The 16,633-nt window shown below is 52.1% G+C and overlaps 1 protein-coding gene across 2 annotated transcripts in view; it reads right to left on the bottom strand.

The window, feature by feature from the left end:
* The window catches only part of FSTL4 (follistatin like 4), a 365,854-nt gene that overhangs the window by 46,508 nt on the left and 302,713 nt on the right, over positions 1-16,633 (bottom strand). For both annotated transcript variants that reach the window (XM_074313508.2, XM_074313507.2), the window contains exon 7: positions 5,787-5,953. In XM_074313508.2, the coding sequence (XP_074169609.2) occupies positions 5,787-5,953 (167 nt within the window). The remainder of the gene's footprint in view (positions 1-5,786; positions 5,954-16,633) is intronic.

A 16,633-nucleotide genomic window follows, 5' to 3' on the forward strand; every position in this document is an offset into this window, starting at 1 on the left:
GGAGTCGTGTCCCAGGAGCAAGGAACCCAAAGAGCTCCAGCTGGGGTGGGCTGCAGGCCCTGGCGAGTTGTTGGACCCTCGACTTAAAAATCCTCTCGTGCCTCACGAAGTTGTGGGGAGGGTTAAATGAGATGATGCTTATGGATGGACCAGCACGGAGCCTGGCCCCCTGGACGTGGGAGCTGCCTGTGCTAATGGTAGAAATGACAGCATTAATACTGGCAAGGATTCAGCAGGTCAGCTCTTTTCTGTGACTTTGGGGGCGTCCGCTCCCTGCTTATGCTCCATCATGGAAAGGACTCCTGTCCCTGCGGATCATAAGGGACAGTGAAGAGCACAGTGAGAAAGGCAATTATGGGGGGCAGGTGACACCGTTGAGGTAGGACGTACAACTGGATTTGGGGACAATCACTTCACTTCACCCTGAGTGGCTGCTGTGTGGTCTGGATGGAGGGCTGAGGCCTGGAATGGGTTTGCATGTTCAGTTTCTGTAGAAAGTGAGGCAGCCCCCCTCAAATCCCCAGAACACCTAGCAGGGAGGCCAGGGTAGGGGAGGAGCCTATGGATCTGGCTCTGATGAGCCCCCACCCCGGTCCCCAAAGCCTGGCTCTGAGCTCTCAGGAGAGGGGGGCTGCAGGGGCAGCTCCCTGGGGAAGGTCAGAGCTCTGTGATCCAGGTGAAAACGTGAAGTGCCCGGGTGGGATCAGGGCATTCCTGGCATCTGTGCATGACTCCCGCGTCCCATAGGTCCCTGCCTCCCAAGTGCTTTCCTTGTCACAGGCTGTATGAACTCAGGGCTGCGAGAGTCCCCCAAGGTTAACCCAATTGGTCCCCTTTCTACTTGGGTGGCTGCAATGACAGGCATCTAGCTGCCTCCTAAGGCAGAATTCTTCCCGAGGATACACTTCCTTCTACCTTGGGCTCTGATTGTGGCCCCTGGGAGGCAGTGTCCTTTCCCCATGTGGCATCGTGTTGTGTGAGCAGAGTAGGATCCACGGGCCGGGCAGCTGACCATGGGCCCACAGTGGGGGGGCTTGTGGGGTGAGGGCTCGCCCTCTGTCAGACACCAGCACAGGCACACTTCTGGACAGCTCAAGGCCGGGACAGGCAGAGCCCACGGAGCTGCGGGGACCATGCCCTTTCCTAGCTTCCAAGCTGGAGGCCGTGGGACGGGGGTCCTGGGGTCTAAGGTGGGGGGTAATGCAGGGCTAAGACTGAAGCCATCCAGACCTGCAACTGCTTCAGTAAAGAAACGGGGGGTGGGATGGGGAAGTTGGCCAGAGCCCTCTGTTAGCTCTGGGGAAGGTGTGGAAGTAGCAAGTGTTGATTTCTGACCAAACAGGAGGCGTCATAAACCAGACTCACTGCTAGAGGCCGGCAGTGAATTCCCAGGGCTGCTCCTTCTGCTGGGGAGCCCCTGTCTCTGGGGCTTGGCACTCTTGGCCCTAAATGCTGCTCTCTGGTGGGGGTGGGGGTGGCATTTCCCAGGTGTGGTAAGGTAGGGGTCCCTCGTGCAAGCTGGGCTGGGGTGAAGCTGAGGCCTCCTGCAAAGGGGTGGTGGCTCAGGCACCCTCAGGAGGCACACCAGCTCCTCGCTGAGCTTCCCGGCAGCCTGACGCGGCGAAGGTGCTGTGACCTGGTCATGGCCTTGAGAAAGGAGATCGGGGCAGCCTGGGGCACTGCCCACTCTGAATGTGCTATTGGAGGAGTTATTGAGGAGGAACCCGTCCCCCCGCCCCCAAAACCCGGAGCACCAGCAGGGCTCCCTTTGTTTCTGGGTGCCACTTATTTGGGGTCCTCCTTGGGTACATGTTTATTCAGACTTAGGCTGGAAGGAACTCAGGACACACATCTGACCATGTCACACCCCAGGTAAAAATCTACAGTTCCCACTGCCCATAGGGAACCGCCACGATCCTTTATGTTAATTTAAGGGCCTTGTGCCTTCTGTTCTGCCCCAACCTGTCACTGCAGTCTCCTGTCTCTTGTTTATCCCTGTTCTTTGAGCCCCAATCAGAGCCTCTCCTTCCTCTGGCCCCCAGAACTGGCTCCCTCCTTCTAATATGGAACCTGCCACATCGTGCAGTAATTTTGCGTTTCTGGATGCCTCCGCCCTCTCGAGGCCAGGACAATGTCTTTGCTCTATGCCCTGGCACAGGCCTTGTGAGTCATGGGCACTTAGTAAACAAATCCAAAGGATGACGCCCCATGTGTGCCCCCTGGACCGCCAGGCGCACACGCAGGGTGGCTCACGAATGCTTCTGACAGCAACACTGCTCACTGGGGAACTTGAGGGGCTCCTCTCACTTGGTTTCGGTCTAAAGGGTACATTTACTTTCTGATCAAATATTATTCTGATGCTCGAGGCAGCCTTGATGTTTGCAAGTCAGAAAAGTTTAATTACATGTGTCATTAGGATGGCATTCTGTAATAGCTCTGCGACTGACTTCATTAACAGAATTCTTAACAGATAAGACAAGACAAATTAATATTTTGTTGCCCATGAAAGCATCTCATTAAGAGAGTGGTGAAAAAGTGATTAATATTTTGCTGCCAATCAAGGTGTCGCATCCGAATGACAAAGAGGGGAGGCCGCATCATCCCGTGCTTGCTCGTCTGCCCGCCTTGGGTTTTGTAGGCTGATCAGTCGCTAATTACAACAAGGGGCGGAGGTTGTATTTTGTCTCTGACTGCAGCGGGTGGGGTGGGTGCTGGGACGCAGGCCAAGGAACTCCAGGAGCTCATCTATCCTGGATCTTTGCCCCATCAGTGTTGCCCTCTTGGGCTGTTCTCCCCCGACCAATCTTGCTTCACAAATGCCCCTTGAATCCCAAGGGCCTGGCTCTACCCCACTCCTGCTGATTTCTCCCCAGGGCTACTGTCCTCACTGCCCCCGGAGGAGCAGTGAACACCTTATGAACACCTGCCCCGTGCCTGGCACCGGGCTAGGCACATCACACACACACGCTCAGCCTCAAAATGGTCCCTGTGAAGAGGACATCCCCATTTCCATTTCCCCGCAGGCTCAGAGAAGTCAGTCCATTCACCTAGGATGTCTCTGGACTTGCTGGAGGTGGGTGGCCATTGCCTGTCTCCCTGCATGAATCAAGGCTGACATGGTGTTGCCCTGTCTACAAACCATGAGGGTACCCCAGGGTCATAGCTGCCTGACTGGGGAGCCTCATGGCTGCTGCTGGCTGCATGCTGGGGACTCAGGATGCATGGTGTCATTTGGCAGCAATGTAGTACTACATGGAACACTATATGCTAAGGATGGCACATGTATCTTCTCATTTAATCTTCACTTTTACCCTATGAGGTGGAAACTATTATTTATCCCCATTTCACAGAGGAAACAACTGAGGCTTAGACAAGTCAAGGTCACTCAACTAGTAAGTGGCAGAGCTGAGACTCAAACCAAGGGACTTTTGACCCCAGAGCCTGTGCTGCCTCCCTCTTCTCCTTGAGGCAGGGAGAGCCCCATGTGTGTGCATGTATGTGTATTTTGTGTGTGTGTATGTTATATGAATGTGTGTGTGTATGTGTGGTATGCGGTGTGTGTGGTTGCATGCATCAGGTGAGAACCACTGTGGGGTGGGTGCTGCCCTCTACAGTCACGTGGGGGTTTTTGAGAAGCACTGGGCCCTGCCTGTTTGTGGGCAGCTGACTTGACCAGGAGCAGCAAGTGCTTCCTGGGAGGTAACGAGAGGCCATTAATCTTCAGTCGCACCCACAATTACCCAAATTGCTAACCTCACTGTGAAAAGTAAAAATGCAATTGAGCTGGTGCTGGAGGCATGTTCGAGGGAGGGGAAAAACACTCAAAAGTAATTTACTTAACCGATGGCAAGTGCATTAAGAGGGGTTCCACCTCTGCCTTTATTTCTGGTGTCTTTAAATAGAGCATCAAGCAATGCACGTGGATGTTCAGATAGACACAGGTGGACCTGTCCTAGTTCTGAATCAATCACCACCGGCCAAACATGGTTAAAAGCTGACACCCCACCTTGAGAGCTTTTGCCCAGACAAATGTGCATCCTGGTACACACACATGCACCTCAGTCTTTATAAACAGGATACCGCCTTCCCTTGCTAGGATCCCAGACATGCCCTGGGCATCTCAGGCTCAGAGGCTCTGCCCACCCAGCATCTGTCCATCAAGCACCCACAGGCTTGTGCTGGCAGTGACATTTAGAGAAGGGTAGGACAGACGTTGTGCTCACCATAATGGGGACATCGCAAGGAAACAATCCTGCCCAGTGTGACAAAGGTGGGGGAAGGGCACTCCTGCCAGCTCTGCCCAGGGTGGAGCTCCAGAGTGGCCTCATTTCTTGTATGCTTCCCCACGATCTCCAGGATGCAGCCAAAGGGGCCCAGAGAAGAGCAGAGTCCCAACTTCGGGGGTTCCTGCAGAATTTCATGCTGGGCCTCTCCCCACAAAGCAGCCTCAGAGTTGGAAGGACTCTCAAGGTCATGAGGTTTGGTTGCTCTCTTTGTGGCTAGCAGCATTGCTTATCACGGCCCTGGGTGCACTGCCTCCTGTGATGGCTTACTCCATCGAGGGGTAGGGCTGATGGCTGCGAAGAGACCAGCGCAAACTGGTCTCTTCTGGGTGCTAGTCCAGCTCCTGGCATCACACAGCCCAGGCCAGCTCCCTCTACCCCAGCATTTCCCCCACCACCTTAGAGCTGGCAGCGTGAAGTGACCACTCGTCCCTCTGGTCTCCCTTCTCTGGGCCAAGCACCCAATTCTGGGCCAGCTGGCCGGTCCTGAGCCAAGGAGACCCAGGCTGTCCCCTCTTCTGCCTGAAACTTGGATTCCTGTTACTATAGCTGCTGTCAGGGTGGCACCCTACGTGGGTGACATCACTCTGTCTTCTCACATGAACTTCTGGGAAGCCACCTCACCCCTTGTCCCAAACCAGGGCCAATAAATATTCTTGAATTAATCCCTGTATTCCTCAAGTCCAATAGAAGAGAGGTACTGCTAATGTTGCTTTTCTACTAGATTAATTCATTGAGGACCAGCTGTTTAAGAAATTGCCCAAAGCCATAAAGACAGCCTGGGTGACACTGGGACCACAGGCCAGGCTGCTGGGCCTCAGAGTATAGAAGTTCCCCTGTTGGTCACGTTAGGCTGTGCGAGCTCGGGGGCTCTCTTCTTTCAACTCATCACATCCGTTCCCTCACTCCACAAACAAGGCCCCCAGGGAGGCCTCTCTGGCCTGACCTCATTTTCTTTCTCCTCCTCACCTGGGCCCTGCCTTTCAACCCAGCCCAGTGGCCTAGCTGTGCCTCCACAGGGAATCCCCTCCTCCCCTCACCCCCGTGTCCAGCTGTCTACATCTTGCCCAGCTTTAGGGCCTGAGTCTCCCTCGGGGACCCCCATCCAGATGCGACCTGCCTGAGAGCTGCCTGCCTGTCCATGTTCTCTCTTGGCTTGTGGTCCTTACCTCCCAGCGGTGGACTCGCTGCACAGCCCCCTCCTCTCATCCCATCTTCATGCCCACCTCCTGGCCTTAGCTGCTGTGGCCACTGCAGGAACCTCTTGCCCTGCCCCCTCGCCTCCCCATTCACCTTCTTCTGGGCCTGGCTGGCAGGCTTATAGCCACCATCCATCCCACTTCTGTATGCGTTGGGACTTGTGTTTTCTGGTATCAGACAATATAGGCTGGAAGGCACCCGACATGGGATGTCGAAAGAAAACCCCCAGGCCCTGCCACAGTCTCGCATAGTTTACTTCCCCAGGAGGCAGTTGGAGCTCAGCGTCAGAGCCAGGTGACTTACGTTGATGTCTTCCAAATCCAGGAAGTTCAGGGCCAGCCCGTTGCGCTTCCAGATGATGGGAGGCCGCAGGTCTCCTCGGACAGCGCATGTCAGCACTGTGCTCAGTCCCACAGTCACTGTGGCCACGCTGACCCTCTCCTCGGGGGCGAGGCTGAGCTGCACTACTTCTGTAGGGAAAAGGAAAAGGCCGTCAGTGCAGGCCCAGGGGGTGGAATCTCCATTTGGGAAACGGCCACGGGGATTTCCTGTGGGGCAGAGGCCCAGGCGGCTTCAAGGAAACGGAAAACCGTCCACCACGTGCATATGGATGAAACTTACAGACGGACACATCTTCCGGGACAGGCGCTGTGACTTATGTCAAATGCTCAAAGGGCTCTGTGAGTCAAAACAGATCAGGAACCACAGTTAGTGTAGGGGACCATCTGGGCTGTGGATTTGTGAGTTGAGCCCAGAACGTGGGCTGCCAGGACCCCGTAGGCCACCACACCGAGACCACCTGCTGTGCAGCCCCTGCGCTGGGCTCCCAGGCCTCACGGCATCTGGGCCTGGCTAAGTGCAGTCAAGGTCTGCTGGCTGGGCCGACAGGTTTCTCCTTCATCTGGGGCCAATTTAAAGGTTGCACTGTCTGAAGTCTGGGGAATGGACTGGCTGACCTTTGAAGGTTTGTTTCTGTCTGAAGATTCTCTGAGCTTAGATTTGGATTTCTGCTCAGCAACCAGGCATGGTAGCCTTTAATTTTTTGAAGTGTACTCCAGGCTGCACAAATTATTAATCCTTGCCATTTCACACTTGATAACTGGCATTAGGACTGATCATTCTTCAGGCAAATGGGAAGGGTCTAAAATATTTCCCTGCAACAACAGCCTTTCTGCAATTCTCGGGATTTATGAAAAAATTAATCAGACTCCGATGTTCAAATGCTAAAGAGGGATCAGGCTTGGAGGCAGAGTCACCATCCCAATGACTGGACTGCGTCCCCCAAATCTACAACTCAGGGGGGTTGGGGCAGCAGCTGGAGGCGGCATGAACTCGGGGCCAGTGTTTATCTGGCAAAAATGTGGGGAGCCTTATTCACTCTGACCTCTCCCTCGGGGCCTGGGGGCCCCTGACAGGTATGGAGCAAGGCGGGGTTGGGAACTGGGCTCCGGGACTCATCGGGAGCACATCTGTGCTCACATTCCCCTGCCAGTGCTAGTGGGGGAGGGGCGGGGAAAGGGAGTGAGAACAGCCGCAGGTGTGATGCAGTGCAAGACAGGTGAAGGGAAAGCAGGTGCAAGATCAGGTGGGATACTGGGGAGCAAAGCCCTTCCCCCTCTGCAGTCATTCAGTGGCCCAGCCCTGGGCCCGGGAAAATGAACAAGGTATACACTAGGCGCTGCATGAGTGCTTGTTGAATGGATGGATGAACAATGGAGAAAATGGAAATAAAGAAGGAAAGGAGCCAACAGGCCAGTGGAGAGGGGACGATCACACACAGGACAAATGTGGCTCCCAGTGAAGGCGCCACATGAGGAAAGATAAGCACCGTGTGATTGATGCAGATGCAGCCAGACTAATATTTCATAAATGAAGCGATGCATTTCAAGTTCCCTCTTTAATCACTTCTAATTGCTGCCCTCCCTCCGAGTCGTCAGGCTTATGGCTCAGGGCAGAGAAGGCACTAGCCCTCTGTGGCAAAGCCCCAGTTTTGAAGATTCAGAGGGGCAGAGAGAGGGACAGAGAAGAAGAATTTGCTAAAATTGTTTAGCTCCCACTGTGCTGTGCAGGCCCTTGGGACTCAGAACACAGAGGTCTCCCCAAGTGTAGATGAGGTACCTCTTCCTCACTGGATAAGCCACAAGGAAGGGGTATGGAATGCTCCTTCCTCGTCCCAGTGCATTGTGGGAATCAGAAGGGAGACAGTGGGAAGGGCAAAGAGTGTGCCTGTTGGTGTGTAGGTGAGGGGAGCCAAGGCGGAGCCAAGGCGGGGCTCTAAGAGGAGGCCGAACCCTCCCCAACCAGCCTGCTCCCTTCCTCACCTGGGGTGACCACACATGGTGTGCAGAGAGCCAGGGCCTGCGATTATCTGCCAGAACCCCCTCGGTTTCTGAGTGGTATGGAGGGGCCCCAGGGCTCTTGGCCGTGCACTTGTTGGGCTGTGAGGTGCTCTGTACCTTCGTACCTGAGGGCTGCATTAGACAGCCAGACTTGGGCCCAAAGGCAATGGCCTCCAGACCTCAAGGGGTGCATAGTGCCAGTGGGGGCTGCAGGGAGTGAATTATGGGGAACCTCAGACTCCAGACTCAGCCAGGCTGAGAGAGTTCAGACCAAGAGCACTGACCTTAGACAGGGCAGTTGGGGAGCGGTGGGGGCAGGGGTAACCGGAGTTGACGGGGGATGGCAGGGTGCTCTCTCCACACTCAGAAACCAGCTAGGGGAGCAGCTGGGTCGTGGGGTGGGAAGTGGAGACACAAAGCATTTTTCTAAGAGCATTACTTATGTGGACTACTAAAACGACCAGCTGGGACTAAGCTTTATGATGGATCGAACATTTAGGTGCATTGTTCTCCCAATGGCTGGTGGGTGGGGCTTGTGAAGTCAGGTACATTACTGCATATCCAGTCAATTAATCTATGACAAAGCAGGCAAGAATATACAATGGGGTAAAGATGGTCTTTTCAACAAATAGTGATGGGAAAACTGGACAGATGATGCAAAAAAAAACACACACACACACAAAACAAACCACACACACACACACACACACACACACAAAGAAACTAGACCACTTTTCATATCATATATAAGAATAATCTCAAAATGGATTAAAGACTTAAATGTAAGATCCCAAACCATAAAACTCCTAGAAGAAAATATGGGCAGTAAACCTTTTGACATCGTTCTTAGTAATATTTTTTTGGATATGTCTCCTTGGGTAAGGGAAACAAAAGAAAAAAAAATAAACAAATGGGACTACATCAAACTGAAAGTTTTTGCACAGCCAAGGGAACCATCAACAAAATGAAAAGATAGCCTATTGAATGGGAGAAAATATTTGCCAAATGATAACATCTGATAAGGGGTTAATATCCAAAATATATGAAGAACTGATTCAACGTAGCACCCCCAAAACACAAACAATCTGATGGAAAAATGGGCAGAGGATCTGAACAGACATTTCTCCAAAGAGGACATACAGATGGCCAACAGACATATGAAAAGATGCTCATTGTCACTAATCATCAGGGAAATGCAAATTCTCCTCACACCTGTCAGAATGGCTATCATCAATAAATCAACGAACAAGTGTTTGCGAGGATTTAGAGAAAAGAGAATGCTTGTGCACTGTTGGTGGGATTGCAAACTGGTGCAGCCATTATGGCAAACAGTACGAAGGTTCCTTAAAAAATTAAAAGTAGAACTACCTTATGACCCAGCAATTCCACTTCTGGATATTTATCTGACGAGATTCAAAACACTAATTTGAAAAGATATATGCACTGCAGCATTGTTTACAATAGCCAAGATAGGGAAGCAACCTAAGTGTCCATCAATAGACAATTGGATAAAGAGGAGGTGGTACATATATACACGGGAATATTACTCAGCCACAAAAAAGAATGAAATCTTGCCATTTATGATAACATGGATGGACCTAGGGGGTATTATACTAAGTGAAATAAGTCAGAGAAAGACAAATACCTTATGATTTCACTTACACGTGAAATCTAAAAAATAAAATAAAACAGAAACAAACTCATAGATACAGGAACAAATCGATGGTTGCCAGATGGGAGGGGAGTTGAGTGGCTGGGTGAAAAAGGTGAAGGGCTTAAGAAGTACAAACCTGTAGTTACGAAATAGTCACGGGCTGTAAAGCACGGCATAGGGTATGTAGTCAATAATATGGTAATAACTGTATGGTGCCAGGTGGGCACTAGACTTCTTGGCAGGATCACGTCGTGAAGTATATAAATATCTGATCACTATGCTGTACACCTGGAGTTAATATTGACTGTCAACTGTAATTAAAACAACTTTTTTAAAAAAGTCGGGTATGTTACGAAAGGAACCCACATTTTCTCTGCACGTCTGAGCTGCAGACTACAAGGAAAAGACCAACAGGCTAGTCAGGGAGGGGTCTCTGGAGGAGGCAGGACATCCCCTGGGCCCCAGAGCTCTGCTTCTTGAGATGTGGTTTCCCCACCACCTGCAGCACAGACTCTGGGCTTTAACAAGCACCCCAGGGCTTCTGTGATACCCTGAGGCCTGAGAACGCCTGCCTTAAAAGATGGGTGGGGGTCTGCATAGACAGGGGGAGAGCAGGTGGGAGATGGAGAGGTAAGGCAGTCTGGCTGGCTGGGGTCTCAGGGGCCCTAATTACCAGGCTAGGAGCATCGACCCTCCTTTGGAATGTAAGGCCTTTGTGAAACGTAGGAGCGTCCCTCCTCCACGTGGTCCCAAAGTCATGTGTTTCAAAAAGCTTTAGAAAAATGTCTGGAGGAATTTATAGCACAAGGCTAACAACAAACAAACAATCATACGAAACACCCTGAGTGGGCAGTCTGTGCATTTCACCATCCGCTGCTGAGACAGCCAGTTCCCGCAGCCTTCCTGAGTGCACCCCCCATCACTTGTAAGTCTGAAGATGTGCACTTTGCGCAGGAAGACTCGTGCAAAATTAGAATGCGTGAATACTGACAGAACCATCATAATTCTGCTCCTGTCAGCCACACAAATATTAACCAAACAGCAAATATTTGGATCATTTAAAGTTTAATTAAATGAGTGTTTTATTGGATTTAATTCACATCAATATTCCCCAGCTCCTTTTAAAATTCTGAAGAGATTTATGGCAACGGAACCTGTCCTCACTCCCAGTTATTTACTGCTCAACACGCCTTCCCCTGGCAGGCCCCACTTCCCTGCTAAGTGACTTCCCAGGGTGATTTACTGGCAAGTGAAAAATGAGGCAGCATCATGGGCTGGGGCTCCAGTGAGCAGGGCAGATGCTAGGTGGTGGCTCTGGACACCTGGCCTCCAGGCCTGGCTCTGTTGGTGACACACCAAATGGCCTTGGGCAGGTCCCTTCCTGTCCCTGGGCCTCAGTTTACACATCTATAAAATGATGGATTGGGCAAGGAGGGCTCTGCGGGGCCCGGCCCGATTTTAGGCTCTGGGATTCTGAGAACCTGGTTCTAAAGGACATTCCTGCAGACCCTCCTTGGTCTTGCCAGGAGGTGACCTTCCCTTGCTCCCCAGCGCCACTGCTCCGTGCCCACCTGTCCACATACATGTGGTGGCACCATGGTTGCCAAGCCCCACAGGGGCTTCCCTCATGACACCCCCTGAATCTTCCCCTTCCTCTCTATCCCAGGTCCTCAACAGCTTCCTGTGTGGTCATCCAGTTTGACCTGCTGGCTGTGAGTCTCCTGCTCACCACTTTGAACACAAGGTATATCACAGCCCTGCTCAAAAGTCACCAGACGCTTCCACCACCCACACAATCACCACGGAGAATTCAGAACAGCCCCTGACCTCACCCCATGATCTCCCCCCACATTACTCATCACGGTGTCCCCTGGGTCCCCATCCCATTTGTGGCTTTGGGTCTAAGCCTGGGCCCGGTGGGCACCTTCCAGTTGTCTATCCTGAGACCCTCCCACTCCTGACCCCCACCTCTGAGATGACCTTATGGGATGTTTCCGGTACCCTGAAGTTTTAACATAAACAGGCGCTTGTACAGATACAGGCCCCTAGGACCCGAAACAACGGCACTCTGCTTGGCTGCAAGGTTTCCAGTGGTGGCTGCACCCTCATACTGTCCCTGTACATGGGATCCCAGAAGAAGGGACCAAATCTTTCCTGAGAGCCCTGGGAAAAAGCATGGGGAGAGGTCTGATTGGCCAGACTTGCCTTCTGTCTCTTCCATGAAGCAATCACCGAGGCCAGGTGCATGGAGTACTCTGCGGTCACAGCACTGATTGACCCTCAGGCCTGGCCAGGTGGCCACCTCTGGGCCAGGCGTTGGGTGGTTGTGGGGGGTGGGGCCAAATGTCTCGACAGAAAGGGTCTGTTGGGCAGATCAACGCCCTATGACCACCACAGAGACACAGAGAGGGCCCTTTCTCGTCCCTCCATCCGTGCACAGCCCCATCTGGAGGCCTTGATGTGGTGCAAGACGACGACGAGGGGAAGGTAGGTGGAGCCGTACTGTGAAGACAGTGAGAATCCTTAGAACCGAAACCTGATTTCGGTGGTCGCAGTCTGCCCCCACCTGCCCCTTCTCCGGAGAGTGACGGGGGAGGGGTTGGTGGTAGTGTGGCCTTCCTGAGGTGCCCCCAAGTCCTCTCAAGCATTACACTGTGATGGGGGCAGGGGGAGAGCCAGGCAGCCTGGGATTTGTGGGGATGGCCCTAATAGGTGTTCAGTGAACACACATCGACTGAACTTCTACTGTGGGCGGAAGCTCACCTGTGCCCGGGCACACCTGTGGAGCAGAGCACTCAGGTACGTCCCGACCTGGACTCTGTTCTGGGGGGGGGGGGGCAAGAGTCACGGGAGAGAGAGGCGAAGAAGCCACACGGCAGCCTCTAGGGCAGCGGCCTGCGGAAGGGCCAGTGAGGGTCCTTCCAGCTCCTGGCTATGGTTCTGCTATTCTATGGTGTCTGGTCAGCAGATACTATATGGGTTCTGCTATCCTATGGTGTGGTCCCATCTCTCTGTGGGAAGGTTCCTAAGGTTTCTGGGGCACCAAGCAACAAGAGCTGCCCTGTGCTCAGAGTGTGGTGGGGACAGTGAGAGAGGGCTGGGCTGGTGGCTCCTGTCAGGTCTGGGGTAGGAAGACGCTGGTGCCCTTGGGAAGGGAAGGCTGGGCAGGGGGTTGGAGTCGTGCAGCAGGGAGCTTGTCTGGCTCTGTCAGGCAGAGGTGCCCCCAGAGAGACAAGGCCCCTGCTATAAGAACCAGCACTGGAAAGTTGTCTAGCGAGTTGGGAATTTGGGGAGGGCAAGGGAGTTGGGAGTTTCCTCACAACCTGGGACACCTGTCTCCCTATGGGTCAGGCCTTCTGACATCAGTCGGCTTCCTCTTGTGTCCCCTGGGATGAACAGGCTGCGTTGCCACAATTGTCAGTCAGCGTCGGTTGGTTAGCACAAGACAGACCTTCCCGGTGCACTAACCAGGCTTGGTGTCTATCAGGGCGGTCACAGGCAGGGCTGTTTTGTGCCTAGCGTGGTGACTGGCACACAGTAGGTGGGCTTGAGGCCAAGTCCAGCTGGCAGGACTCTTTAGGGAGACCTCTTCCTCTCTCTGTAAGCCCTTCCAACCAGAGCAGTAACACCCTTGGTTTTCCAGACACAAGGTGTCGCAGACACCAGCTCTCACCCTCCTCCCTGCACACGTGCTCTCCTCTTGGAGTAACGGGCCCCCCATAAGCAGGGCAACACACACCCTTCCAGAAAACAGGAGGCCACAAGATTTCAGTCACTAGAGAATTGGAATTTAGTTCCTATTGTAGCTTTCCCTTAATCTCAGGCACTATTTCTCACACTGATTTGAACTCGATAGATACTCATGAACCTCTCAGCACCCTCTCAGGCAGGATTCTGCTGGTTCACAGCCATAGAAATTAAATTTCTCAAATTCTTGTCAAGTTGGCATTAGTTTTCTTATGTTAGAAATGCACTAATGGAACACATTCCAGATCTGGACAGTTGCCATCTTTCAAATGATGGTTTTAATGAAAAGATCCTGTGAAAATCTCATTCAACCTGCCTACACATTGGTATTTTTGACTGAGTCTCACAGAACAAAGCCAGGCTCAGGGGCTTGCTCAGGAATCAGTGTCTTCTGGAGACAGAGCCCAGACTGGGCGCTTACACACATCTTGGTGACTGCAGCCTCTTCTCACACTGTTCTCCTTGTAAACCAATGTTTTTCCCCTGGAAGGAACTCCTCAGGTGACCTGGGAGCTGCCAAGGAGGTGTAGCACCTGTGGGGCAAGTTCTGTGGATCTGGTTTGGTTCCTGTGACCGTGGCCACACTTTGAAGTGGGACAGAAACAAAGGTAGAGTGTGTGTCTCCTGACCAAGGAGGGGACAGGCAACCTCTCTTGGACACGATGACTTCACTTGCTGTTTGTGGGCTAGAGCTGCTTTGGCGTGTCCCGTGGAAAGGTGCCTGTGGGGCAGAGCTTTGTGCCGCCTGTTTCCCTCCTTTCAGACATCTGCTGGGACTTCACGGGTGGGAGGCCAGAACAGGTTGACTTAGGGCCTTTCATCTTGACACCCACAGTTTGAGCCCTGGGGTGTGTCTGTCCTGCACAGGTGGCTCTGGACCAGCCAGACGTGCACCCATCCAAAATTTCCTCTTTATGCATAATCTGGCTCGATGTTTGTGCCGCTGTCATAGTCCCTCTTGCATGGTTCGTTTTGGGGATGACAACAAACGTATTAGTAGTTCATTATGTGCAGATCTGTGGGTAATTTACTTTTGCAACCGACTTATGTTACTTGGTGTTGCTTCAACCATGATTACAGTTTCGTTATCAAGTTCTGCTCCCAGTGTAAATAACACCGTTGTAAGCTGCACGAAGACAGAGACCATATCCGTTTTCTTTCTTTTGTATCCCCAGCACCTAATATACTTCTTAGCATACAGAAAAGACTCAATAAGTAGTTTTAAGGAAGAGAATGATGAGGGTAGTGCGCAGTCAACAACTATTCGAGCACCTACTATGTGCCAGGATACAGTGGGAATATACTGGCAAGCAGAAGAGGCCCAGTGCCTGCTAACCTGGAGCTTGCAGCTTAGCTGGGAGGACACATGTTAGATAGGTGTGGGGGGCAAGGGGGCTGGCACCTGACACCTGTTCACAGGCCCCGTTGGAGAGCCTGCGCTGCTGCAGTGTCTGACTACCCTCTCTTGGAAGAGCCCTCTCTGTGTGTCCAGGGCTGGGCCCTGTGGGGCAGACACAGAAGGCAGACCCATGTCCCATGCCCAAGGAGCCCCGGTCTGGTGTAGTGTCCTCCTTGTAAGCAGGAGGGGCATCCTCTAAGCTCCTGGATTCTGTTTTGCCTCCTCTGGCCAGTAAACCTTTTTGGCTTTGGGAAAACTAAACCGCAATGTGACCACAGTATGCAGAAGAGTGGAAGTTAGAGCTGAGCATAGTGCCCAGGGGCTATGGCACTGCCATCTCAGGGTGCCATGGTGGGGCGGGCACTGAGGCGTCCGTAGGAAGGAGCACAGGGTCCGTGCAGAGGCGGGAAGCCCAGGGCCTCCTGGTCACAGAGTGCATGGCCACCACGGTGCCAGGCACCAGCTCTCCCCCCGCCCTCTGCTGGTCTCTGTGCCTGGGGTAACCTTGATCAGGCTGGTTGGTCTGTGTATCGTCTACACCCTGCCAAGTCCACTCCCAGTGATGATGGAAATGCCTCTGCTTAAGGTACTTGCAAAAGGAAAGTATCTTAACTGCTTATTTCTTTGGTGACTTTAGGGAAAAGAATGTATTATCTCATGCAGTTATATACTAGCTTACTCAGAATTTGCAAAAATTCATACAGAGGTCAAGGGTTGGATCTGGAATCTTCTATACCAACTGTCAGGGGAGATAAGCAGACAGCTTTTACCTAACAGCAGAGGGTGCCATGCTGTGTATTCCCAGATGCTGGTTCATTTTCTAATTTCTGAGCACTCCTGAAGACCAACTCCCAGGCTCTCTTGGGACCAGGATGTGACTGGGTCTGAGTGAAGGGATATGAATGCCTGGCCACAAAACCCTGGGTCATTGTGATGGTTAATTTTATGTGTCAACTTGACTGGGCTATGGAGTGCCCAGGTATTTGGTCCAACTTTATTCTCAGTGTGAGACTGTTTCTGAGTGAGATTAACATTTGAATTAGTAGCCTGAATAAAGCAGACTGCCCCCCCTAATGTCCGTGGGCCTCATCCGAGCAAGTGATGACCTGAATAGAACAAAAAGTCTGGTTAAGAGAGAGTTCCTCATGCCTGACTGCCTTCAGGATGGAACATGGGTCTTTTCCTGCCTTTGGACTTGTACTGAAATACCATCTCTTCCTGGATCTCAAGCTTGCTGACTGCAGATCTTGGGATGTCTTAGCCTCCATAATCATGTGAGCCAATTCTCTCCATCCATCCATCCATCCATCCATCCATCTATCCATCCATCCATCCCATCAGTTCTGGTTCTCGGGAGAACCCTGACTAATGCAGTCATCGTCCATGCTCTCTTCTCTCCCTGTGGACCTGAGGTCATGCATTTTGAGAAAGCAAAGAACACAGCCTCCTAGTCACTGCTGGGGAGCTGCCTGACCTTATCAGACCTGATGAGGGTAAAAAATCAGCTTGTGCTCTTGCTACTGAGATTTGGGGATTTCTATAGCAGCCGGGTTAATTATCTAATACACTCCCTCAGAAGAGAAAGAAATACAAGTTACTGTATTTCCTCGAAAGAAAATGTAGTGAGATGTGGAAGGGATCTTTGAGAGGCCAGGTCAGGAACCCTCTGAGAATCCTCTGATGAGAGGAGATCTAACTTCTGTTCCAATCTCCCAAACACCTCTGTCCAGGGAGCCCACTCTCTCATCCCATGGCTGTTTCTAATGCTTTCACTATCAGATGGTGTCCAAACTCTCTGCACGAGGGAGAGGGATCTCAGAGAGGGCTGGCGGAAAATGTGTAAATATATTACACAGTATAATAAGTATGCAGATAGAAAGAACAAGATGCCACGAGAGAGAACAGCAGGGAGGCCTATTAAGACGCACGGGTGTGGTGGTGGGAGCTTCTCTCAGTAGGTGATATTTAATTGGAGAGCTCTAAGATGAGAAGGAAACACTTGGGCCAAGAA

This window comes from Rhinolophus sinicus, chromosome 5 (assembly GCF_057876585.1).
Source record: "Rhinolophus sinicus isolate RSI-liver-muscle chromosome 5, RSI-T2T, whole genome shotgun sequence".
Classification (NCBI taxonomy): domain Eukaryota; kingdom Metazoa; phylum Chordata; class Mammalia; order Chiroptera; family Rhinolophidae; genus Rhinolophus; species Rhinolophus sinicus.